The sequence below is a fragment of the Lipophrys pholis genome, assembly GCF_963383615.2.
Source record: "Lipophrys pholis genome assembly, chromosome: 8".
In the NCBI taxonomy this organism is placed as follows: Eukaryota; Metazoa; Chordata; class Actinopteri; order Blenniiformes; family Blenniidae; genus Lipophrys; species Lipophrys pholis.
In genome coordinates this window covers 12,923,524-12,948,720 of record NC_137630.1, presented here as the reverse complement: position 1 = coordinate 12,948,720, position 25,197 = coordinate 12,923,524, and the positions used below count along the sequence as shown (strand labels likewise).

Sequence of the window (25,197 nt, the reverse complement as noted above, 5' to 3'; positions counted from 1 at the left end):
TGTTCATCGCTTCTTCCACTTATCCTCAAAGGAAATCCAACATGGCCGCTTGTTGACGCTGTTAAGGTGGATTCTCTCTCTGGGGCAGATCAATTGTAGAATATGTGGTCATGTGAGTTCGATCCGGTCCTGACATCAATGTTTTCCATGTTAGACTCTTTAACTGTTAGTGAGTAAATCCTGCTGGTAGGTTTGGATCTTGGTTGGAGTCGCAGTCCTTCCTGTCCTTGGCATCAGGTTTTTACAGTCCGAAAAAACAGTGCTATTGCCTGGGTGCTGTGTGTGTGTGTGTGTGTGTGTGTGTGTGTGTGTGTGTGTGTGTGTGTGTGTGTGTGTGTGAGTGTGTTAACAAGTGTGTGCTTGTGGCAGTAGTAGGTTTGTGGGGCAGTCTGTGCGGTGTGCTATCAGTGTGTGTGTGTTGCGTTTGGCAGTGTGTCCGTGTGGCAGGTTCTTGGTGCATCTGTACATTTGGTGTGTGTGTGTGTGTGTGTGTGTGTGTGTGTGTGTGTGTGTGTGTGTGTGTGTGTGTGTGTGTGTGTGTGCGTGTGTTGTACATGGCAGTAGTGTTTGTTAATTAATCAGTATTGCTTCATGTGAGTGTGTGTGTGTGTTTGCTCGAGGCAGTGGGAGTGTGGTCACTCATTGCTGGATTCCACCTTCTCCTCCACTGTTGTCGGAGCCTCTTGCGGGCGGTGCTTGCAGTGGCGCACTGCCGGCCTCGATGGTCGGGCGAAGCAGGGAGACTGGGTGGCGCAGTCACAAGGTGCATCCTGGGAAATAAAAACACGTCTTTGATACCATATTTGAGAGTTTCAGACCATTTTCAACAAAGTCCAGCAGTTTCTTTTTCGCCTCACCTCTGTCCCAGATCCCGATTCCTTCCCTCCTCCCATGATACTGACCATCTCCTCCCCGGCGGTCTGCCTCATGAACCTCTTGTTAACAATTCTGGTCACGTTGTCGTTGCATCCGCCCAGATTGGCCAGCACGCCGAGACCTCCGACCCCGACTGACACGCACTCCGGTTTGGGTTCATCAATGCTGCTCAGACCAGCCAGACCTCCGAGGGAGTCCCTCTGCGGCCTCTCGCCAGGCAGGGCGACCGCTGCCAGGCCGCGGCTGCTGCAGACGTTTCTGAAGAACTCCTGCACGAGGCCTCCGTACCGCTGAGAGCCTGCGTCGGCGCCACTCACCGTTACTACGGAGGGTTTCCCCGCAGGGGGCTGCCGGGCTGGGCTGGCAGTCTGACTGGGCCCTGATGATAAACAGATTAAATAGGATTACAACACACAGCACGGACCGAGCCTTAACCAAGCTGATGGCATTTAAAAATAGAATCAACAGGAAAGCAAACGTAAACGGGCCGTAAAGGAAGTTCAGGATGTTTGTATAAACTGTGGGGAACGAAGAATAAGAGATTGTTCATCAATTTATTATTCTTAAAAGATTCTTTTACCTTCCACAGCTCTGGAAGCTCATTGTTTTAGTATATTCAGTGCGCAGTTTAGTTTTCCTCCATGCATTAAATCATTTTTATAAGTTTCCTGACCACATGTTCAAAAGAAGATGAGGGAGTTCAGTTCCAGATACGATGAATGTCCTAATTCCAGTGATTCATTAAGATGACGTATTAATCGTCCAGTATCTCACCTATGTCGCTCCTCCAGAGCGACTCTGTGCTTCCAGAGTGTTCCACCACGCTGAAGAGGCTTGAGAGGCCGTCGGTGAGGCCGTTCAGCACGGGGCTGTCCCTGGTGGTGGTGGAACGAGCCCAGGCCGAGCCTCCTCCTCCACCCATGGATCTCTGCTGGAGGCTCCACAGGCTGCGGTCCCTGGAGGAGGAGGATGACGCCCCGTCCAACCTGGAGGTGGAGCCTGCAGAGGAAACAGATAGTTATCTCACCAAGGAAGTCACAGTACAGACTCAAGAATTACAGAGTGGTTTAATGTGTTCAAATAGAAGGAATTAAGACAAAAACACCACCTGAAGAGACTCTGCGTTGCAGCTTCGGTGATCCGTACTTGGGCGAGCAGCACGGCCTGTCGATGCGGCTGTGAACTTTATCCAGCGATGTTGAAATCTGCCGAGTTCGGGCCGACGCCAACGACGAGGTGGTGGACGATGGACGAGGTGACCAGGCTTTAGAGTGTAACCCTGCCCTGCTGCTGGGAAGGTTGTCGGTTTGAAGCCCGATGCTAACGCACTGGGCTGCAGTCTGTGTGGACCTGGTAGACACACCCACCATCTGGAAGACATTACATTTTAGAGATAATATTATATATTTATAGATGAATATGGTACAATGAAGACTCATTTAAATTAATAACAGAGACACAAACAAAAAAATGTGTTCTTCTTCTGTATCACCGCATCTAAAAATCGACGCCGTGGCTGCACAACAAACTTTTACCGTAATTGCGAAATTAAACAGATCGCAATCATATTGTTATCACAATACTCACAACACTGTCACATCCTGCACGTTCTCTTCATATATTAGCTCTAATTATACTGGTTAAACTTGTTAACTAAACTATTACTAATAAGAATAGCTGTTTTTTTTGTGAAAAGTCAAAAGGTAGAAATGTGCTTATGGGTGAAAAAATGTTTCAGTTTCCCAAAATAAACGGAACCTTATAGGGAACAAAACCACCAATGGAATAACTCGACAGGATGAAGAAGCCTCACCTGACTGCCGGGTTCCTTGCTGGATTTCCTCTCCAGAGAAGACGAGCGGATGGCCTGACGGACGCAGTTGGTCATCTCCTTCATGTCATCGCTTAAGTTGGCCGATATCTCCCCGATCTCCAGCCCGTGGAAAGCAGGAGAGGACGTCAACCCCTCGACAACACTGTTAGCTGAGCTGCTCACGCTGCTGTTGATGACACTGGGCGTGGAGCTGGTGATGCTCCGGCTCTCCAGGAGCTCCCGGTGCTGCTTGGACAGCGAGCTCAGCCACTGCTCATAGGACGAAGAGTAGCAGGACGATGGAGGCTGCTGGTGCTGACCGTCTGCCTCGGAGCCGCCGTTCTGGCTGTGCTGAGGCTCTTTGGCCTCCTGGCTCCTCCTCCGGTGCTCCATGCGTCGCACAGCAGGAGGGCTGTAGTAGATCCTGATGCCGGTGCGGTCCGGAGCAGTGTAGCTCCTTTGCACTGACTCCAGGTCCAGCTGTGAGCCCAGCAAGCTGCTGCAGGAGCCACTGGGACCATCCCAGGTTTTACACGTGTCCCCGAGCTCCGGGGCCTGAGCCAAGAGACACCAAACAGAAGGCCATGACACATAGTGATGCATTTAGTGAGGAAATAAATCTGTCTGGCTTCAATACAACACAACATGACTGAAATCTTTAAGCTTTGTACCTCATTGTTCAGGTAGGTCCAGTTTTTCTTGGCGATGAAAAAAGGCGGGATTGAAGAAAGTGGCTTCTCCTCCTGATTGGCTGTTCCATTGACCTCAGAGCCGTCCAGCTCTAACGTGGATTTCACCCTTTTCACAAATAAGAAGAAAGGAGGCGTTAATCCATTGGTATAATCTGTTCTGACAGTAATAAAGACAGAAACGAGTCGAACTCGAGGAAATACCAGTGTTTTTAGTTGTTACCTTGGCGAGCCTGTCCCATTAGCAACAACCACGTCTGCAGATGATTCGCTGCCTGGTGGCTTCGACTGTGAGCACAAACAAGAGCAGGAGTGTCACGAAGAGAGGAAGATCTTAATCCTTATTACAGCTTATTTGCATTTAAATGACCTGCAACATCTCAACAAATTGCTTCTTTTTCTGTTTTTAACGCTTTTTCACACCCTGTAAGACGTCAAACATCCTGATATTGTCTCCCTTTGCCATTTAATTCAACCGGAGGGGAGAGGCGACTTTGTCTGGTGTAATATATCTGTGGCAAGAATGCATGCAAATACGCACAAGCACTGCTGCTGAGTCAGTGTTTTTCACGCTCGAGGAGCAATATCGCACCCACAAATCATTTACCCTCAGAGGAAAGAATGGAAGGAGGGAAAAAGAACATCAAGGGAGCAGATTCTGATGCACTGATGTTAGAGATGTGAGACTTTACAGGTGGGGCAGGTATTGTTTTCGAGTGTCAGAGCGTGACAGATCCTGACACAGTTTCCAGTGGAGAGACTCAGACAAAGGTTGAAATGAGTGTGAATTTAAATAATGAGGTACAACTGCAAAGTTTCCAAAGACTACGGGTCAAGACGGGGTGAACCTGAACAGGCCACCAGTCCATCGTAGAGCAAACATAAAAAAGGAGGATAGACAAGTAGGGAGAGATGGAAACTCTACAGCAAACAGAGAGATGACTGAAGAGTTCAACCTGGGGATTACAGTATACGTCTGAAGAAGTGGTATTTAAATAATGACCACAAATGCAATCCTTCTCCATCCAAGCCTGAGCCGCTGCTGCAGCTCCAAACACACTGCTCTGGTTTCTAATCAGCAGATGTGACCGTGTTTTCCCAGCGAGCTCAGCTCGACCGCAGCCAGGCAGAAACACCAGTGAGGGCATTGTGGTGTTGGCTCGCAACAATAAGACTGTACAGATGAAAAGTACCACCCAAAACACCGCAGTTTTACTCCACCAAAACCTCAGGGGTAAAACATGTTGGCCTGCTCACCATCAAACAGCTGCTGTGTGAAACCCTCGCTGGCAAACAAACTATCCATTAACAGAAAGGGCACACAGTCATTTTGACCCTCTACATCACAAGCTCTATGGGGAAAATGACAGAAAAAGTTTGCGAGAGACGAGCAAGAATGCAGGAAAAAAACACATTTGACCCAGTGACTTGATGTGACTTGATGTACTTTTGATGTCCTCCTTATCTCAGACATGCAGCCTCATCCACTCAGATTATATCATCCCAAGATAAGCACGGTCCTTCATCTCTCCTCCATCTCTGACATTTCTCTCACAAACCGCCGGATGTCATACCTTCCCCTGCGGAGCGGCGGCCTCCCTCAGCCTCTGCTCCCACTGAGCTCTCTCCTGGCTGAACCTCTCCAGCAGCTCCAGCTTCTCTCTGCCCCAGTTCCTCTCTCCGATCTGAAGCTGCGACAACAGGAGGCAAAAGTCAGAGAAGAGGCATGTAAGATGGAGATGATATGTTAAGTTTAGGGTCTTCTGCATTTCTTGCCAGAACCCATAACAAGTTGAAATTCAACTTCAGTCCAGACTCACATTTTACAGTCACTAACCTGTTTCGTCAGATCCATCACAGCCGCGTAGGACTCAGCCAAGAGATGCTGGTGCTCTTCTCGTTCCCTCTTTAGTGCCACCTTCAGGTCTGGAGGGTCCAGTGCGTCAGTGGAGGACACGGCTGTTGCTGCTTTGCCTGCTTTCGACTCAAGCTGGAAGACAAAAGACAGAGAGACCATTGTGAGTTTTTTTTTTATTCACAATATGAGGGATATTAAGGTTTTGAAATAATCCGGGAATTGAAAAACATTTTGCTGCAATTATTTATAGGAAAACTTCCTGATATCTCAAACAATTCTCCACCATCATGCATGTCATTCAAGATAAAAAAAACTCAACAGTGGTAAAAGAACTTTTAACATTTAGTGTGAACACAAACTGCACAAGATGTTGCTATATAGCGAAATTAATTCTTATCAAAGTTAACTTAACATTTGAGTCAGTACATAAGTAAGACGCAAATTGCACCATTTCTGTATACTGATTAAAAAGACTAAAAATGAATTTGCAAACTAAAAAATAATGACTTTGCTGTTCTTCAAATGTTAAATCCCAAATCTCCAGACCAGACAGATGTCGTAACATAATTGTTCATCCATCTCAACCAAGCTGACAATGGGAGAAATGGTAAATGAGTGTCACTGCTTGAGCAGCCACCAAAGTGCTTTATACTGTTAATCACATTCACCCAGTCACACACATTTACACACCAATGGAGGCGGCTGCCATGCAAGGCGTTCAGTCCATTCACTAGGCACAATCAGGGGTTCAGTGTCTTGCTCAAAGACACTTCGACTTGTAAACAAGATGAGATAGAGAATCGCACCTCACTACAATTTCTATTTGTTCCACCAGTGAAACAGAATTTCCCTCTATAGGAACGATGAGTAGGATGTTCAGTTTATTAATTTTGCATTTTTTGTTTTTAACAAGTGATCTCAGAAAGAGTCAGTATGAAAGGTCAATTTCGGGAAAGGTGAAAAATGTTCAATGCAAAACTTAAATAGTCACTGAAACGTCATCAGGTAATGATACCAATGTAAAAAGATCAACATTTCCTAATGAATTACTTTAGAAATCCCAACTTTAGATTATTTGGTTGCAGCACAAAAACATAAATCATTTGTGATAATAGAGATTGTAATGAAGAAACAATAAGGAGTCATTTAATGTTGAGATTTGTGCTAAGAAGTCCCAGCATCTTCATGTTTACTCCTCCTGTCGCTCTCTCGCTCTAATCCGTTCTCACCCTCTCTCTATCTCACCCCTGCTCTCTCTCTACAGCCTTCTCACCCTCTATTTTAGGCTCTCTCGCCCTTTTCTTCCCCCTCTGTGAATCTGGCCTGCTGTCACAGAGTCTGTAGGTGGGTTTGACTGAATTTTTCATGAGCGGCTCTGCTTGGTTTTTTCTTTTTGGTTTTTTTCTCCCTCCATCTGAGCCTCATAGTTCACACTGTCGACACTACTGGGGCCATCAGTTTGACAAACAGGCAGACACACCAACGTGAGCAGCACCCACACATCCCAGACCCATCAATCCTCTCCCTGTCTGGCTCTGCGGCGTCCGAATATGGTGCTAATGGAGCCGCCAGGCGACCAATCGGAGTGGAAAGCACGCACGCTCAGCCCCCAGCCGTGTCTTCTATGGCAACGCAGCATTTTCTCATTAATGATGGACGCCTAACGAGCCCCATGTTTTAAAGAGGCTTACTGCTGAGGCGCAAAGAAGGAGGGAGTTATTTGTCTTTTTATTGGATGACTGGTGCTCATTGGTGCTGCCTGCTACACGACTCGCCACTCACGATTTAGCAACTTCAATTAGTGCTGTTTACTCAGTTAAAACTTTGAAAATGAAAGCCGTGGATATATTCATTTAGGTTGAATAATCCCATCAACAGACTTTAAGTTCTGCTCTAATGGGCAGCTTGTTTCATTACATATGGGAAAATAACAGGACAGGGAATAAATGTTAATTTACATTTAATCTAACTTCAATCCAAACAAAATTAGGTTACGTTAGGCCAGAAAAGACCAGATGCATTATTTGCACATTATTAGAGATCAGACTTATCAATTTGCAGATTTATTAAATCCGCCAAGGACATCATAAAATCATATATGAATCTGTTTGTATGTCTGTTAGCAAGATCATGTCAAAACTACTGCAGGGATTTTGTCGATATTTTCACCACAGATAGATATTAGGCCATGGACGATTCCATTCAATTTTGGAAGTGATCTGGATCCGGATGTCATTTTATAGGCTTTAAAAGATTACATTCAAACTACATGACAGATTTTCTCTCGGTCAGAAATGTCTGATTGCTCTTGTTTAGTCTAAAGTGCCTCGAGGATAAACCAAAAAACCTCATCAGGAAAACAGGGCACAGTTAGCACAATCAGGGGCAAAGCTCATCTACATGTGTATGATCATAGGACCTCATACACACACTAAAGCTTTCTACAGACTTTTTAGAGATTTTATCTGTCTTGTACATTAACCACACTGTGCAATGAGGGTACAACCTCTGGTTATGACAGTTCGACTGCATGTCGCTTCCACAATCAGCCACAATCAAAGATACAACCACAACTGAGCCATGTATACATGATGACATACATTGGCACAAAATATAACCGACATGAGATGTGACCTACAATCGAACTTGACCAAGAGGAAATGACAAAGCAATAGTGACGATCAAACTCCTGGCTGGACTTTTAGGCAGGTCAAGTCAAACCAGAACAGCAACAACAAGAGAACGATATAGAACAAACCATGAGAGCACAATCCAAATTACATTGACAGATGACAATTCACACATTCATCATGTGGCTGTCTTATTTGAGGTTCTTGATAGAAATGATTCTTCATAAAAGTTGGAGAAAGCTTTCATAGGAATGTAGGGTGTGTGTGAGATATGGTAGCAGGATATCAAGTTAACTTCATTATCATTACAGTAAATCAATGCATTAATTAGAAAATCTGCTATAAAAATCTAATATCTCACATTTCATTATGTCAGCCAATGTAATTTGTCTCCATTGGAAAATGATGAATAATTCAATACTAAATTAGTGCTAACTAATGTTTCATCAGCTGTTTATTTGCTAATTCACAGCCTGTTAATACCATCCAGTATATTCATAATGAAGTTTCAACTAGAGAAGGACAACATATAGGCTGTGTAAATAACCACAATTGTTAATAAAACCACCATTTTTGTTATGCATGATGTTGGAGCCTTTTTTCCCTTTATTTTCTAAAACACAAAATTAAAAGAAAAAACCCACAATAAACTGTACACACTAATGTAGTAAATCATTTTGTGAATATGCAAACAAAACACACAGAGGATTTTGTGTTGGCTTATTAATAGCCCGCAGAAGGTTTTTCCTTCTAAGAAAGAACAGAAGTGATGCCATCTTTTATCTTCACCCTGCATCAGCCCTCTAGATGCTAATCTAGGCCAAGCCACAACCACAAACCTCCTGAGAGACCAGAAGTGTACCAGGCTTATAAATAAGAACACCACCAAGATTACATAACACATGCAGATATTAAATATAATGAATTTAAATGGCTGACTGTAAGGCTCTGGAAACCCAGTTCTCGCTGCATAAACAGCCAGAAAAAGTGATTTGCTGGAGTGTCGTGGGGAATCCATGTGCCGTTTTGGAAGAAACAACCAAGCAGGTCTTACACATACGACACATAGTCAAACCTGCACTTGTACTAATGTACATTCCCGTATCATTTGTCATCCTCTTTTGATGAGCCGAACAGATGCGATCGACAAGCCAGCAGAGCTTCCAGCTGCTCGGTGTCTCATCACAGTGGCGGCAGGTGTTTGCATCATGTAGTACAGTTGGGATGAATGACTGATTAAAGAAAACAAAGACGGGAGGGAGAGCTGTCCTGCATGCTTTCAGGCTTCAGGATGCAGTTGGTAGTTTGTTTATGGAGCTGCACGGTGCAGATAATTTCCAGTCAAAGACGTTTGACAGGGGAGGACGGCGATTGAAATTGAGTCGACTCATTCAGCGACGCAACAGCTGGAGGACCTGCTGAGTGCTGCCAGGAGGCGTTGGCACTAACGCAGCTGCGCACGCACGCACGCACACACTGTATATACACATGTGCCTTTGCCCAAGTAACACCCGTGTGAATTGATGGCATACTTTACAGTGTGTACTGTTGGCAGAGGAGAGACTGGTTCCAGCTGTGGCATCTCGGAACACACACATACACACATTGTGTTTCCATGCCTTATGGGGGCAATCCAATGACTCACATTCATTTCTTTAAGAGTTACTCTCAACCAGCGATTCCTAAAGTGTGGCAGGATGAGCCACATTGCACAGACTAAACTGGATTTCGTAATCTCTGTCCCATTATGAAATAGAACTGTTACCGACTGTTGCTTTACAGAGGCGAGAAAATGTCTTTTTGTGCAAGTTAGAGGCTTTGACCTGAAATCTAGAAGGTCTTTATATATTGTTTAGAACAGTTGTTAGGCCCTTTATTGTTTTTACAACAAATTCAGGCACAAAAAATGTGTGTTTTTACAGAATAATTATTAGTCCATATATTAATTTTGATCCTGATTTCTTTGAAAAAGAAATTGTGGGAAAAACCCTGCTGGGAAAAGAGTTCACCCCAAGTATTGAGAGTATTGAGTAGTAATAACTACTTACATAACCCTCACTTAACCTAACTCTAATCATAGCCTGAAGCCAAAACACGTCTTTCCCTGAATATTTGTTGATGCCGATTCATCAGGACCTGGACGCATGCATGTATGCAACCGCATTTGTACACAACAAGATTTAAGTTGTTGCAAATGTAAATGTGTGTGGTGGTTTTTCAGTCGAGGCAAACGCGATCACGGCTATTCAAATGTCGGTGGATGTCGTGAGGAATCGGCTCTGCTCAGAATAAATCACAGCCAGGTGATTTCACCTCTGATGAAGCCACAAAGGTTTGTCCATAAATTCCCCCTCATAAAAACCCGCTGCTGCGCCACAGTGAGGAAAAGGATGGCGTCTTATCTCTCTGCGGCGCTTTGGGATCCCTCATTGGTGATCACAAAGACGTATGATCTCACACCGAACGGCTGAATCTCTCCGATTGTGACAGTGATTAATGACTCTCTGTGTGTACTTGGTGTTGCAGTAGCGGCAGGGTCAAAAATCTCTGTCGCGTGGATGTTTACTGTTCAGTGTAACTTTTATGATCTTCAGTTCAGGTTTACACTGAACTTAGTACATCGACTGGGACAGTGAGAATGACTTTGAATGTGGCTCAGACTATAACTTCTGTCAAGTTTGAGCTTAAAGATTGAAGATTTCCACTCTTTGTGGAACTAATATGATAGATTTCATTTACGTTGAAAGTGCTCCTTTTCTTATCCCTCAGTTCGCTTTATGTCTGAAACACTCGGGTCATCTCATCCATATCAGGCAAACCTTTTTGCAAATTCTCATAACCCCGATAAAAATTTGACACCAGCTTCATCGTTTTGCCGGTCTTTGTTGTGCCTAGAGGACACGAAAACATCGAGAAATCCTTGATATCAGCCGTCATTAACTTGGTCAAACTGAACAGCAGGTAGTTGGAAAAAGTATTTTGCCTCATTATTTGACACGTTGTTTAATATATAACATATATATTGTAAACATAATTCACAATTAGACAGTCAAATAATTTACATTGGCGGATCAGAGCCCAGAGAAAGGCTTATATAATAGCTGAACATTACCAGGAAAACTCTCTGTCTCCTCTCTTTTATCTTTTCTCTCGCTGTGGCTCAATTACTGGGCGGTAATTCGCGGGCTGTGTTCTATCTCAGAGGTTGTTAATTAATGCAATTACCGCCTCGGCTGCTGGTATGAGGCAGACAGAGACACAATGAGAGTGGAGAAGAGGAGGAGGAGGAGGAGGAGGAGGAGTATCCAATGACTTGACTCTTACTCACCACCTGTGGACAGGACAGATGGAGGGAGGGAAAGTGGGACGAATAAACCAAATTGACGGATAGAGAAGTCGGAACCGCCTCCCTCAGGGTGTCACCAAATTTAAATGTCAGCTGAATGCCGTTGAAACAAATTATTCCTTTTCATGTCACATGGAGGCCACCTGGTGGAATCCTCCTCGATTCATAGCTGGTTTGTTATGATTTCTCCGAATTCGTAGTTATTCCTGCTCCTGCTCTGATTTACAAAGGGAGCAGCGGAGGCCAGCACTCCTGCAACATTCATGACTCCTCTTGTCTTGAATCATCTGTCTCCTGAAACCTAAAACAACAGCCCCGTCCATTTTATGAGGCGTTGGGGCATCCTAGTGTTTATAGGGTTGGAAATAAAAAGGTTCCACCGCTTGTCATTCTTCTCCTCACCTGCGTGATGAGGCTCTTCAGTTCGGTCCTCTCCACTTCCCATGATGCCTTGGCCTTTGCGAACTGCTGCGTGAGCTCCTGGGAGCCTTGCCTCTCCTGCCGGAGCTCTCCGCTCAGGTCCTGCAGAGCAACCTTCAGGTCCGCCAGGGTGCTGCTCACCACACTCGACTGCAGGGGGACAGAAATCCATGTAAGAGCGGCAGGGCAGCAAGATGTTTGGAAAACATGTGATGTGTGATCAAGTCAAAGATAATGACATGATTCATGATGGACCAACGGCAGTTGAGAAAAGTGTTTTGGATTAGTTAATTGCAGTAACCCTCGCAAGACCCTTGACCCCCCTCAGCTACCCGGAGCGCCTTAATGTGGCTGCCCACTGCATCCAAGAAACAGGGGATTAATAAAGTGTGATTAGTTGAGTTACTCTCCCCACCTTGATAGTTGGGCTGAGAGGCTGCTCGTCTGCAGACCCCCTCTTGTCACTCTGGTGGGTGGGACTCGGCAGGTTCTCCTCCTCCAGGAGGAGGTAAAGGTCCTTCAGGCTGTTCATCTAAAAAAAAAAAAAAAACCACAGAGCAGCGGCACTTTAAACATTTTCACGAGCAAAACAACCAACATAAAACTATAAAACAGGTTTTATTTTGCATATTTTAAATGCATTTTTGATTGAAGCTGAGTTGCAATCAAATGTTGACGTGGATGTAATACAAAAAACTGTTTTTCTGGTTAGATTGATTGAATTCTGCATATCAGCAGCACAAGGAGCCTCTCGCAGCTTGCACAGACAGTCATCTTCATCCTCCTTAATCTACCTACCTCCAGGACATCTTTCCACTCTGTGTCCTTCTTGCAGCCGAGCCTCCACTGTTTGAGGAAGCAGCGCAGCTTGAGGCTGAGCAGTAACAGAGCCTGTTTGAGGTGCTGGGACTCCTGGATCAGCAGAGTCCTCTCCTGGCTCCACAGCTTCTGCTGGAGCCGCGCCTGAAGCCCCAAACTCTGCAGCTGGAAGTCCCGTCTGAGCAGGGCCTTCTGGTGCTCCTCCTGCAGCTGAGATACAAGAAAACAGGACAATCAGGGACAACCGGAGGAAATACTAGATTTCACTTCTTGTGGGAGCCAAAAATCCATGCTCAAAGCCATGCTGTCTGGGTGAGTTTGTAAAAACATGCATAATGCAACAGCTAACGATTACGTTTTTTTTCTGGATATTTCACTGTATTTTGCACCAGAAAGTCTCAATAAAAGGAGTTTTATGTTGAGATTGTAGTAATTTTCGTCACAATTGTGTGGTTTTCCAAAACTATAGACAGTTTCATCATGTACACTCTGCAGCACAACAAAGGAAAACTTTGAACTTTAATTTTAAAGGTTATTACGGAAGTAGGGCCCTGAAATAAAATGTGTTTGACACCCCTGGTTTAACCTGCTGTGATTTTTAGACACTCCTTTCTTAACAACTGAAGTTGAGTCGTTTTCATTTTTCCAATTTCAATTTTTCAATTCTTTTCATTCCAAAACAATTAAGAAACATCCAGTTTCAACACATTTTGACTTTTAAACCAAGTGTATGACTCAGAGAAACTCTTTACTTTATCAGCATATTCAAACATAATATGGAAAACGAGACATCAAGATGATGAGTAGTGATTTGAACCAGCTTCTCTGTGCAATTTCTGCAATCATAAAGTTTCTGTGAGCTTGTAAAACACTGATTATATGTAAAAAGAAGCAGAAGAAAGAAAGTAGGCTTAGTAGTTGTAGTAGTAGCATAATAAGCAAAATATGTACAGTAGCAGTGGAAAAATCAATAATATATAGAGGAAATATGGGCCTAAATGAAATATTATACAGTAATATACTAATGTAATAAAAGATTATACATGATGAATAAAAGCCCTCCAGATCATTAGAGTAGGCAGCACTGGTTTATAACATTTAATATTGTAGTTGCACACTGACCTGCGTTAGTGTGAGAGTGATTCCTTTCTGAGTCTGTCTCTCTTTCTCTCGCTCCTCCCGAGTTCCCTGAGCCGACTCCTCCTGGAGGTCAGAGGACGGGGTGAACTAGAGGGGGGCAACAACAGAGATGAGTGAAGGATAGGTCCGGGTAAAACAATGAAGGAGAAAGGGGATTGAAAAGGATCAAACGAACAAGGAGGAAAAAGACAAGAGGGAAAATTAGGTTAAAAAAAAAGAACAGAGACGAGGGGAGAAGTGAGAAAGTGAAAAAGGCAGAAACAGCAAAGTGTGGGAAGCACATAACATGGCAGTTTTGTGCTACAACACCCTTTAAATCACACTTCAGCTGTGGCACGCTACTGCACACACACACACACACACACACACACACACACACACACACACACACACACACACACACACACACACACACACACACACACACACACACACACACACACACACACACACACACACACACACACACACACACACACACACACACACACACACACACACACACACACACACACACACACACACACACACACACACACACACGCCTCATTTGGCTGCTGAGTGAGTGCGATCCATCGACCCACCGCTGTACCATTAATGTCCTCTGTCACCCTCCACTGGACCCGGCCTCTGCCCTCCATCACCCTCCACCAGGAGCCCTAACCGCTCGCACACAACCTCCACCATCCGCTCTGACCTCGGCTCCAAATGGACTTCCAGTGTTCAAGCGCACCACTTTAAAGTCTGAGAGTTAACCTCGAAATGATCAGGATCTGAGTCTCTTCACAAGAGGAAAACAATCAATAACAATGTTCAGTTCTTCTCATGTTTATGTCTCGAACATTTCAACTCACATTATGCCAAAATGTGTTTTTAGTAAAGCTGTTTTGTTATCAGTGTTGAGAATCCCTAGGGTCTAGGGCCCTGTTTACACAACACTGTTTTCCATTAAATACGCAAAATCGTGGTTGTGTTTTGGGAGTCTGTTTACATGACAACGCTGCTCAAAGCCACTGAAGATTGCAAGTTTTTGGAAATGGCTTCCAAGGGAGAACTTTTTGAAAACACCGTGAGTCTGTCTGTCTCAGCGTAAACGTGGGAATACGCAACTTTCTGAAATTGCTCAAGCTCATTCTCCACGTAGACAGCGGCCATGCTGCCACTGCACATGGGCACCACGTCTGTAGTAAATAGTTCTTCTGCACAAGAAGATGGACAATAACAACGACATCCTCCAGAGTGTCATGACTCTACGTCCATATTCTTCTGGGACTTGGTGTTTTAATAGTTGAGAGTTATCCTGAACAGCAATCTGACTTCGTCATCTGTCCATATGTCAGTTTTACCTCAGTTTCAGTCTTTATGCAGCGCTCTTGGTAATAGAGTCAGGCTGTAGTTAGCTTAGCTCCGCAGCAAGATTTTGAAAATCCTATCGGATGTCAATAACTGAAGTTTGTGTGATCTACACCTCAACCGGAGGGTGTTTTCACCACATCTACCAAATCTTAGAAACCACAGTGCTTGTTTGATGAAACTACACTGTCTACAGCTTACGAAGCTTATACGCTATATTCTGAGTATACAACATCACAGGCTGTGTGTTTGTTTTCCATTACACTCGTTTGAAGCCTCTTCCCTACTCAGCCTACGGAGATACACACAGCCTTAGTTACCATTAACACTCGCGAGCTGAAGGTTAACCAAACACAGATCCTCTCTGTGTGTCGGCCCCGGAGCAGCCGGTGAAGTCACCATTTGTTTGTGTTTGTTTACAAGAGCGTGTTGCTAGCGATGAGTCTGACACCACCGCAGCTATTTCAAGCGACAGCACACACATCTGCGGTCCACGTAACTTTAAACACGAGCTAGAGTTTCAACAACTTTGAGAGGATCGTCCAGATTAATGTGAGAATACACAGCAAGTAGGAGCATTGAATCTCCAAAGAGATATGATTCAGTGAGGTAAATGTTGACATTGAATAACTCATAGAAACACAGCTCAATGTCATGTCCACCGAACCATCTGAGGGTTCAACCGCAGGTCAAGTCCTTCTGCTAAGTTTATTGCTTGTACAGAACAGAAATCGGCCAATACGTCAGTTTTAATGGGATTACAATTTGCAAATATAACCGCTGCAGGAACACGCAGAGCCACGAAGAAAATACAAACTCTTTGGACTTTCAAAGCTTTCTTCACAGATTGTCAATACAATGTTGTCTGATTGGCTCCCAGGCCATGAGTACAGCCAAACAGAAACTTTAACTAACCACACAAACAATTTGGTTTTATGTCTGAACAGAACAAAGCTGGTGACATTCACAAAGCTTACAGGAAAAGTAAGCGGCTGTTCAAATACAATTATAGGGCCACTGTGACTTTGTATGTTGCTTTTTTTTTATACTTAGTGCAAATAAATTGTGTCAATAAAGCATTTAGACGTGGGGGAAAAAATTAACTCCTACTCTGAATGTTTCTGAGAAAAGCATTCAGCATTTTTACTTAATAACCACATTTTTACTTCAAATTGAAATTCTCCTGCAGATCACAGGCAGCAGTCACATGCTTGTGTTTTATCACTTCTGAACGCCGAGACCATATTCTGGATTGTAAGGTTTACGACATGTACGAGGCCAAATGCCCTATCTGCAGATTTTAATGAAAGTGACATATAATTTGTGGATCTGTTCCCGAGACGGGCCCGGGTCCAGAATTGGATATCATTCACCTTGGCTCACACTTCACCCTTTCAGCAAGTTATCTGACAGTCAAGTTGGCAGTTTGTCTACGAGCTCACTGGCAGAGCGGCCAAGAGACCGCACCAACTTTTTCCACAATAATCAGTGATAAACAATTTGTGTTTGGATTGTAAAAGGAGCAGATTGGACTTTTATTTGATCGTCTCCAAGACAGCATTGAGAAAGGTGCCCTGAAAACATATTTTTAGGCTCAAGTTGACTTTAGGAGAATATTCTGTTTTGGCAGCAAGTGTCTTGTGCAGAGGTCTGCACCCTCTGTGGTGACCGCCTGACATTTTCAGAAAATAATTTCTAAATAAAGATCTCTATACCACACTGATTGTCAGAAATGGTCTGATCAAGGCTAAAAAGAACTAAATAAAGTAAATCAACTAAAACAGCCAGAATAGCTGGAATTGTCAAAAAATGGATAGAATAGCTAAAACCACTGAAATTATGTATATTTAAAAATACAAGTAAAGTACCAAAATCATTACAGGTTTTTTTTTAGAAAAAGAAAAAAAGAAAAGAGGAAAATATGTGAAGGAAAAGGGAAAAAAGAATAAAAGGGAAGAAAGAAGAAAAAAGGGAGAAAATAAGGAAAAAATATGCCAAGATGCATAAAATAGCTAAAGTGGGAAAATTAAAGAAAAAAAAAAGAGGAAAAATCTCTAAAAATGGCAACAAGAGCTAAAAATGCAATAAATTATACATAGATTGTACCTAAGGCGCTTTATAAACGACACCTACATATTTGTTTGAATAGCAATTTTTATGTGTGTGTTTCATCTATCCTGGTGTAAATGATGTTGATATGAGACTTACCACTGCATCGCCTCTCCCCTCTTCCTCTTCCTCCTCCTCCTCCTCCTCCTCCTCTTGTTCTAGCTGGCCGTTTTCTTGCTTTTCCACCTCATCTGATTGGCTGTTCTCCTGAATTTCATCTTTCACCTCTGATTGGTCCCTATAATCAGGCTGCTGCATGCATGCATGGGCAAGTTAATGAAGAAAACCAAAAAAAAACACACCCAACAACACCAAAATAAAAACCAAAAAAATAAAAGAATCATAGAGGAAAGAGGGAGAGATGAGGAAGAAGTTGTGGGACAAAAACAAAACACAGGAAATGATAGAAAACAGGACAAACAAACACAACAATAAGAAAAACAATACAACCGAAATGGCGTTCATCCATGTGACCACATCAAGAAAATATGGTAAAAAAAAAAACATAAAATAAAAGGATTGATGAGCCTCACAAGACAAAGAAAAGGATGTAGAGGAAGAAGAGCTTGGTCAGAGACGAGAATGAGAGAGTGGAGAAAAGAAAGAAAAGGAGGATGGAGGGGAGAATGAATGGCTGAGGGGGGAGGAGAGGAAGATGAGGAAGAAGACAGAAGAGAGACGGCGTAAAAAACAGCGATGGCAGAGGGGGGGGGGGGCGGAGGAGGAGAAAAAAGACGAAAGGGGTGGAAGAGAAGGAGGAAGTTAGGATGAAAGGTCACAGCGAATGGAGCGACGAGGTGAGGAAGTAGAAACGGGAGCAGAAAGCGATATGAAGCAGGGAGGAGGACGAGTGGGAAGAAGGGAAGAGAAGTGGGTGTGAGGTGTGCAAGTTTAAGGAAAAAGAAGCGAAAGAGGAAGGTTGGAAAATGGTGTTCGGGATGTGAGAGGAGGAAGTGAGGGAAGGTGAGTGCAGAAGTCGATCAGTTATGGTGCCCGTGCAAAGAAAAAGAAGGGAGGGGAGAGAGGGAGGAGAGGAGAGGGGAAGGGAGGGAGAGATCGGAGGGGTGTTGGGACTCAGAATTGGCCTCTAATGGAGTCTTAACAATAGAATTTTACAACTTTCAAATTGAAAATTTCTCGATAGATTGCTTCAAACAGGCAAATTAGATCAGATCGGAATAGGAACACAGATTTGTCAGACTCAAAAATGTTTAGTCTGGATGATTTATTTAAACAAATGATAAATGAACAGACGGAATCTGTTTTTAAAGAAAGAGTGTCACTGTGCTCCAAACAGGTGAAGGTGATTCATATATGTGGGTAATGTGATCTGGAGACACTCTAATACGGTAACTTAACTTCATGTATCTTCCTATGAACCTTCTTAGAGTTGAAAACACCGACGATTCTCTGAGTGCAACCCAAGAATATCGCAGTGGAGCATTTCAAAAGGGACATGTGATTTGTGAAGCACGATTGGAATTTCTTTCCACCGTCTTATCTGCTGCGTTCAGACATCAACTCTCACAATCATGACACTGATCACAGCTACAGCACCAGTTTCCCAGCCTGTGCAAATACAGTAAGGCCTCAAGATCCAAGAAATTTAGGAATCTATTTAGATGCTTTGACGTAGCCAGGTGTTATTACCTGAGCAGCGAGGATACTCGAATTCCGCTCCACTCAGAGCCGATTACTTTCTTACCCACTATTGGTGTGTCGCTACACTTCATTAAATCGTATTTTGTATTGCCAACAACAATCACAGAAAAAAACAAAACTGTGGATCTGAGATTCAAAAATGATCAAGTCAGTTCAATAAATGGACGTAAGCTTGAGTAAATGTGTGGAATTGATACAAATAGATAAATGATTCGTAATGACTTTACTACATCCAAGCAATAAATATGCTCCATTTGAGGCCCAAAGCAGCAGCTCAATCCAGGCTAGGAAGCAATTGAACAGCATGCAGAGGACATGAGTGGCATCGTGTGGAGACATTTACACCAGCAGCTCAAATCTGAAAAAAACGGACTGCTTCATAGCAGGTTTTTTTTTCCTCTCACTGTGATCCATGTTCTTTTTAACAGGTTGAATCGGGAGAAGGACAAAGCAGGAAAAATGAGCGTGAGGTCAGATTTGAGCGAGCTGTGTAAATTCACTCTTCACTCTGAGGAGAAACTAAAGCAGCATGTTTGAAGGGGAATCGGGAGTGTTGGTCAGCCAAACTCATGGTTAGCCACTGAAAGAAAAACTGAAAACAGCAGAGAACGAAACTACAAAACAACAAACATAAAAGCCTTAAAATTATAAATAAAAGAAACAGTGACGAGGAGTGAAGAGGAAGAGTGTGGTATTTTTTTGTTTGTTTTGGTCTTATACCTTCTCCTCTGCTCCGCTCTGTCCGTCGCGGCCGTCTTCGGAGAAGTGGATGGAGGTGCAGGGCGAGGCCGGAGCGGGGGCCCCTTCCACCGGAGCGTCCCTCCCACCCGGCGGGAGTTTACCCAGCCGGTCCACCTGCTCCACGAAGGCCTGCAGCTGGCTGTGCAGGGCCTGAAGCCGGCTGGTCAGAGCGCCAACCAGAGGACGGTCGGCCAGATCGGACAGCTCGGAGATCTGTGGAGGAAGGAGGATTGATGCCACGGTCAGCCACCGGTGGCTGTGTCAGCTCGAGCTGATGGACGAGATTCTGCAGGGGGCCGAGTGCTCGGGCCGGGAAGAAGATCAAACATTTGCTATTGAGGCTATCTTGCTCATCACTCATGTGGTTTTGCTTCCATATGAAAGATAACTGAGCAGAAAACATCTGGCGCTACTTTTAAACAATTTTTTTTGGACAGATTGTGACAACAAATTCTTTATTTAACATCTGAATGGGTCGTTTGAAATCACTGAAGGCCGATGCACACGCTATTAAATATTAGTAACTGATTACACTAACTATATTACTTCATGCATACTGAAAGTAACTGGCCCTTGATGACTGATTTGTTCATCAAGTTCAGCTAAAATTAGATCAAAAATGCTCAATAATGTCGGTGTGAGGACGGCAAAAAACCGCTGAGTCATGCAGACAGGACCTAAACAGGTCCACTAATGTTTGTTTCCAGGTGCTAATTCATGGCAGGAGGAAAGAGCTTCTTACTGATACTGAACCGCTCGTCCTTCAGGAAACAGGAGTTTACTGAAATTGTAACAGAACTGATTTACACTGGAGTCTATGGCTTCTGCTGATGTCATGTTACTTGAGTTGTGGAGGAGGGCAGCAGCTTCCCAACTGTTTTCACGTAACAAGCCAAAGCCCACTGAAGCGCCGTGATTGGTGATTGTGTTACATACATCTGTTAACATCGGTTAACACTAAAACCACTCTTACTTGCATGCCTGCTGTAAAATGTCTCACAGTGAAAAGACATACAATAAAACTTTTCATATTCACTATATTTTATCAGAATTATGCATATCTGTGTTTGCACATAGTCAATGAGACGCGATTCATTTGAATAATTACACACAAAAGGCGCCGACTTTAATCTGTTCTATCTCTGACACCTCTTTGTTTTGGAGAGGATTGAGTCGGCGGCGGACGAACAGGCCAAGCAGAGGACTCGTACCTGGCTGTGAGGCAGAGGTTTCTCCAGGTCGCACGGCTCTGCTGCCTCGTTGCTGCAGACCTTGTGATAGATGGACGGGGAGGAGGAGAGGCAGTTGGACTCGGGGGAGGTCAGGAGCTGGATTGCTGTAGAAACCAAGCGAGCCTGGTCCCTCATGGCCAGCAAGGCATCATGGTCCTTCTGCCCCAGGCACCCGGGGAGCGAAGTTGGTGCGTCAGCGTTGTCCTCCATCTTCTTTTTCTGTTCTTTGATCTCCAGGGCGTCGTTCTCTCCCCCGACAGGCTCTTTGCGTTGGGGTGGGCTGACGAGGGAAAACAGAGGGTTTTTTTTTTCTTCTTGTGAGTTTTTGTCCGTGTAAGATTTTGACATTGATCTTGACCTGAAAGGGCTCACAACATTTAAAATCTACAACTTTATGTGATGTTATGAAACAGCTTTTGGGACAAAGGAGCAGCCTGGATCCCTTTAGGAAGGCTGGGATATAGTTGGTAGAGCGGGTCGTCTTCAAATTACAAGGTTGAGGATTAAATCCTCCCATCTCGTCCTGTTCAGTGCCACAGTGTCCTTGAGCAAGACATTGAACCTCATATTGCTCCCAAGGGGGATTTCAAAACCTTGCATGACATCTGTAACTATTAGTAAATGTGTGTGTGGGTGAAAGTGACTCTTCGAAACTGCTGAAGGTGTAAAAATAAAAAGCGCAATACAGGTGAAATCCATTTACTTCAAAGGCAAAACAGTGTAGAAATGTTAACAGTATGCACGCAGAGTTGTTTAGAGTAAAAGCCAAAGCACAGAAAAATATCTTAATTAACAAAGGTGATGACTTAAATGTGAAGAAGAGTTGATGTAACTGGTTTCTATTAATATAATTAAAGAAAAACTCAACTGAATTGAGTACACTTAGATCTGTGGCTCTAATTGTAGTGAGTTTCATTAACTCATTATCTTTTAGTTTACTTAATACCCAATGATTATAATATAACCTAAGCAAACGATGGCTCAAGAGCATTTGGATTTAAATTTTTTGGGGGTTAATGAATTATTGTGGCCCTTAATTTTCTTAATTATCCTGCAAATTTTATGTATGTGAAGTTTTTTTTTTTTTAATAACAGTGCACTTGATTTACTGCTGTTAAATTAAATCATTACTGACGATTAAATTGTTTTGAGTTTGTAAACTTAAAACAATTTAATCCTCTCAGTGTCCTCAAATGATTTAAGTTGAACCAACTTGGTTTTTAGAGTTGACAGTTGATCTTAGTATTTTTCGTTCAATGCCAATATGACGTTTAAATTTGTGTTTTTGATTGTAAGATCTATCCTTCAGAGTAGATTTTGATCAATTTGACATTACGTTCATGAATGGTGTCAATGATTCAGTGAGCAGCTCCAACAAACCTGGTGGGGAGGCACTCCGCTGAGTCTCCGGCCTCCGCGTCCGTCTCCAGCGCCAGTCTTAACGAGGAGGACGAGGATGAGGAGGAAGGGCCGTGGTAAGAGGCCAGATCACAGCGTTGCAGGTTGGACAGAAGCACGCGGTTCTCATACTGCAGCTTCTTCACCTTCCCGCTCAGTTCCCCGATCTGAAGCCTCGCCAAGCGCAGCTCCTCCTCCTGGGGCGGGGTGTCGGTGCTGATGAGCACCGCCCCGTCCTGGATGGAGTGCACCGGGCTGTCGTTGAGGAGACCGTCCGTCAGCGACAGCAGGGAATTGGACGAGAGCGACGACGCAGGCGGCGGCAGCTCGGACTTGTAGCGGTTGATCTCGTTCATCAGGAGTTTGTTCTGCTCCTCCATCTCGATCAGCGACCTCCTCAGGAGCTCCGCCTCCTCCTCCACAAACTGGAGGTGTCTCTGGAGCTCCATGACGTTTTCGGACGACGCCCCTCCTCCGAGTACCATTCCTCCTCCTGTGAGGCCAAGTCCTGATCCAAGACCGCCGCCGACACCGGAGATCTCCTGGCAACCATCTGGGGATCAAGAGACGACGCAATGAAGAACAGAAAGGTTTGTAAAATAACTGCATGTGTATCAAAGCAGTGTCAAACAATTCCCTCGTTCATCTCCAACACGGAGATAGAGACAACCACTCACGCTCACGTCCTCATCTACGGATAATTAGAATCACTAAGCATCCAAAAAAGTGTATCTTTAGACTGAGGTACTCGAAAACTGCCCTCGCACACATAGTGAAAACTAAAAACAGAGAGGGACCGAGCCGGAAATAAACTGGGATCATCAGGTTAACATGAAGAGCAAAAATGTTTGGAAATTAGAATTTCAGTTTTTGATAATCGAATATTTACTGATACAAATGTGAATGTTAAATATGTCGCTAACTGACCCTGCGGCCCCTTCATGTCGTCCATCTCGGCTCGGAGTCCCCTGTTCTCCACCTCCAGCTCCACGATGCGCCGACTCAACAGGTTGGCCTCCTCCTCCACCAGCTTCAGGTGGACTCTGATCTCCGCCTCGCGGGTGTGGGGCGAGTCGGCAACCTGGGCGGAGTCAAAGACAGAGGTGAAGCTAAACAGGTTATGTTTATGTTACAGGTAAGAACGTTTGACCACCGTCAAATATTTTAATGTTCATTATTTCAAAAAGCAGCTTCAAAAGAGAAACTCTTACTACGTTACGTGTAGCAGAAAGACTATACACATCCATTTAAACAAACAACACAAAGAGAGAACAATAAGAAAAACTAAATGGGTCTTGTGTGGTTTTGTTTCTCATTACGCTGGTTTCTTAACAACTCCTCTGTTGAGATTTCACAGGGGAAAAAAACAGAGGGATTTAGATTTTATGTGGGAAAGTAAGATTTCCACTGACCATAACTACCATAATGGCGCCATTTTCAAGCCATAAGCATTTCATTCGTAGGAGCTAATTCTTTCTTCTCAGTGATTGGATTTTCCATGACGTGAGTGACTTCACTATATAATTATAAGGATTTTAGTGAGACGAGCATCTTTCACTCGTTCCACGTGGCACTGACCCACCAACAAACCTTTAAGAAGATGTGTGGGCGCAACTAATGGATTTCACTCAGCTGGATCACTGTGTGATGTGAAATCAAATTGCCCATCACTCTCCTGTGGTTTCGGGAACATCTGATTCTTTCATGCCACTACAATGTAAGTGGCAAATTGCTCATTAATCAGTGTTTGACTTTGACAATCTGACAGGCAGTCCTCACCTCCTCCACGGTGAGCGAGGCGTTGACGTCTCCATACAGCGACCTGTACTTGGCCAGCTCCTCTTTCATGGCCTCGCTGTCCTTCACCAGCTTGGTCAGCTTCTTGCACATCAGGGCTGATTCCTCTTTGGCAAAGTGGAGCTGACACTTCAGGTCTGAACTGTCCTCCTGCAGCCACGGGGCAGAATGAAGAGACAGGCTGGAGTGACAATGAAACGTGGGAGCAAAGAGCCTTGCCATTCACACATTTATTACATTTCTATTGGCTTTTTCAACTCTTGATGATATATTAGCATGGGGCGATTATCAGTGTATCAGGATCAATGGAAGAATCAAGAATAAAAGTCATGTGTCAGTATAGCATTAGAAAGAATGGCATGACCCAAAAAGTTTGAAGTGAACAGAGACCAAAAAAACAAAAGCATGTATGAGACTCGATGTGCAGCATCCGGTATCCTGCACAGGCCTTCTGAATAGCAGAAGCATGCAGCATAATTAGCATATTACTGGGAACCCCACCAATGGGTCTTGGCTGCAAATTGGTTGATGAGCGCTGTATTAGACTGTGACTACACTCACTCTCAAGGGAATATTAAATCGAGTGAGTTTTGGAAGAATTTGCAAGTCAAAAATGAATAAATGTTTTTCTGCTCCATGGAAATATGTAAAAATGTAAAGTTTTGTGAAACTCTTGTCATTTAAGTTAAGTGCGACTCACAAGCACATTACTCAAACTCCTCCCCGGGCCTTTCACTGTAAGTGTTGAATATGTAAATTTCATAATAGTTATAAATAGCAGTGGTTAAGATTTACTGCGTGCGTTGTGGAAAACAAATGAGAAAGCCCGTAACGAAACTAAACAAAGTGTTCGTTCACAAAATCTGAGCGAAGGAATGGAGAGAAATATGTTGTTCCCATTCTGGTGTCTGCAATCTCTTGCAGGGAGGCATCAGGGATCACAGTGCGAAGCCTGAAGTTGTGAAAAACCGAATAGGACACTTTCTAGTGCAGACCTGGGAAACTACCCACTGCGTTTTTATGAAGGTTACTGCTTTTTATGGTGACATCAGTGGGTGTGTCCACCAAGACTTTAGCTTCACTGTAATGTGTCGGTAAATTAGAGATCAGAGAGAGGGTCCGCAGCCTTTCTTAGAGAGAATCTACAGGGCTTCATTAAAAAAAAAAAAAAAAAAAAAAAAAAAAGGTTGGAAACCACGAGTTGATACAACAAACACTCAAAGAGAGGAAGACACAAAAACCAGTGTAAACAGAGATAAACAGTGAACCAGACAGGATACAAACAAAGTAAATGAATCCTGCAGACAAACTCAA

General features: G+C 43.8%; 1 protein-coding gene across 1 annotated transcript in view; it reads right to left on the bottom strand.

The window, feature by feature from the left end:
* Window positions 1-490: 490 nt before the first annotated feature.
* The window catches only part of mtcl2 (microtubule crosslinking factor 2), a gene marked incomplete at its 5' end in the record, with an annotated part of 91,954 nt that continues 67,247 nt past the window's right edge, over window positions 491-25,197 (bottom strand). The window contains 20 exons of the mRNA XM_080470031.1: window positions 491-770; window positions 858-1,255; window positions 1,651-1,875; window positions 1,985-2,246; window positions 2,690-3,244; window positions 3,361-3,487; window positions 3,602-3,666; window positions 4,953-5,069; window positions 5,216-5,368; window positions 11,615-11,782; window positions 12,048-12,164; window positions 12,431-12,661; window positions 13,574-13,678; window positions 14,660-14,753; window positions 17,217-17,302; window positions 19,436-19,669; window positions 20,668-20,968; window positions 22,069-22,639; window positions 23,014-23,167; window positions 23,866-24,033. Of these exons, the coding sequence (XP_080326157.1) occupies window positions 636-770; window positions 858-1,255; window positions 1,651-1,875; window positions 1,985-2,246; window positions 2,690-3,244; window positions 3,361-3,487; window positions 3,602-3,666; window positions 4,953-5,069; window positions 5,216-5,368; window positions 11,615-11,782; window positions 12,048-12,164; window positions 12,431-12,661; window positions 13,574-13,678; window positions 14,660-14,753; window positions 17,217-17,302; window positions 19,436-19,669; window positions 20,668-20,968; window positions 22,069-22,639; window positions 23,014-23,167; window positions 23,866-24,033 (4,266 nt within the window). The 3' untranslated portion in view covers window positions 491-635. The remainder of the gene's footprint in view (window positions 771-857; window positions 1,256-1,650; window positions 1,876-1,984; window positions 2,247-2,689; window positions 3,245-3,360; window positions 3,488-3,601; window positions 3,667-4,952; window positions 5,070-5,215; window positions 5,369-11,614; window positions 11,783-12,047; window positions 12,165-12,430; window positions 12,662-13,573; window positions 13,679-14,659; window positions 14,754-17,216; window positions 17,303-19,435; window positions 19,670-20,667; window positions 20,969-22,068; window positions 22,640-23,013; window positions 23,168-23,865; window positions 24,034-25,197) is intronic.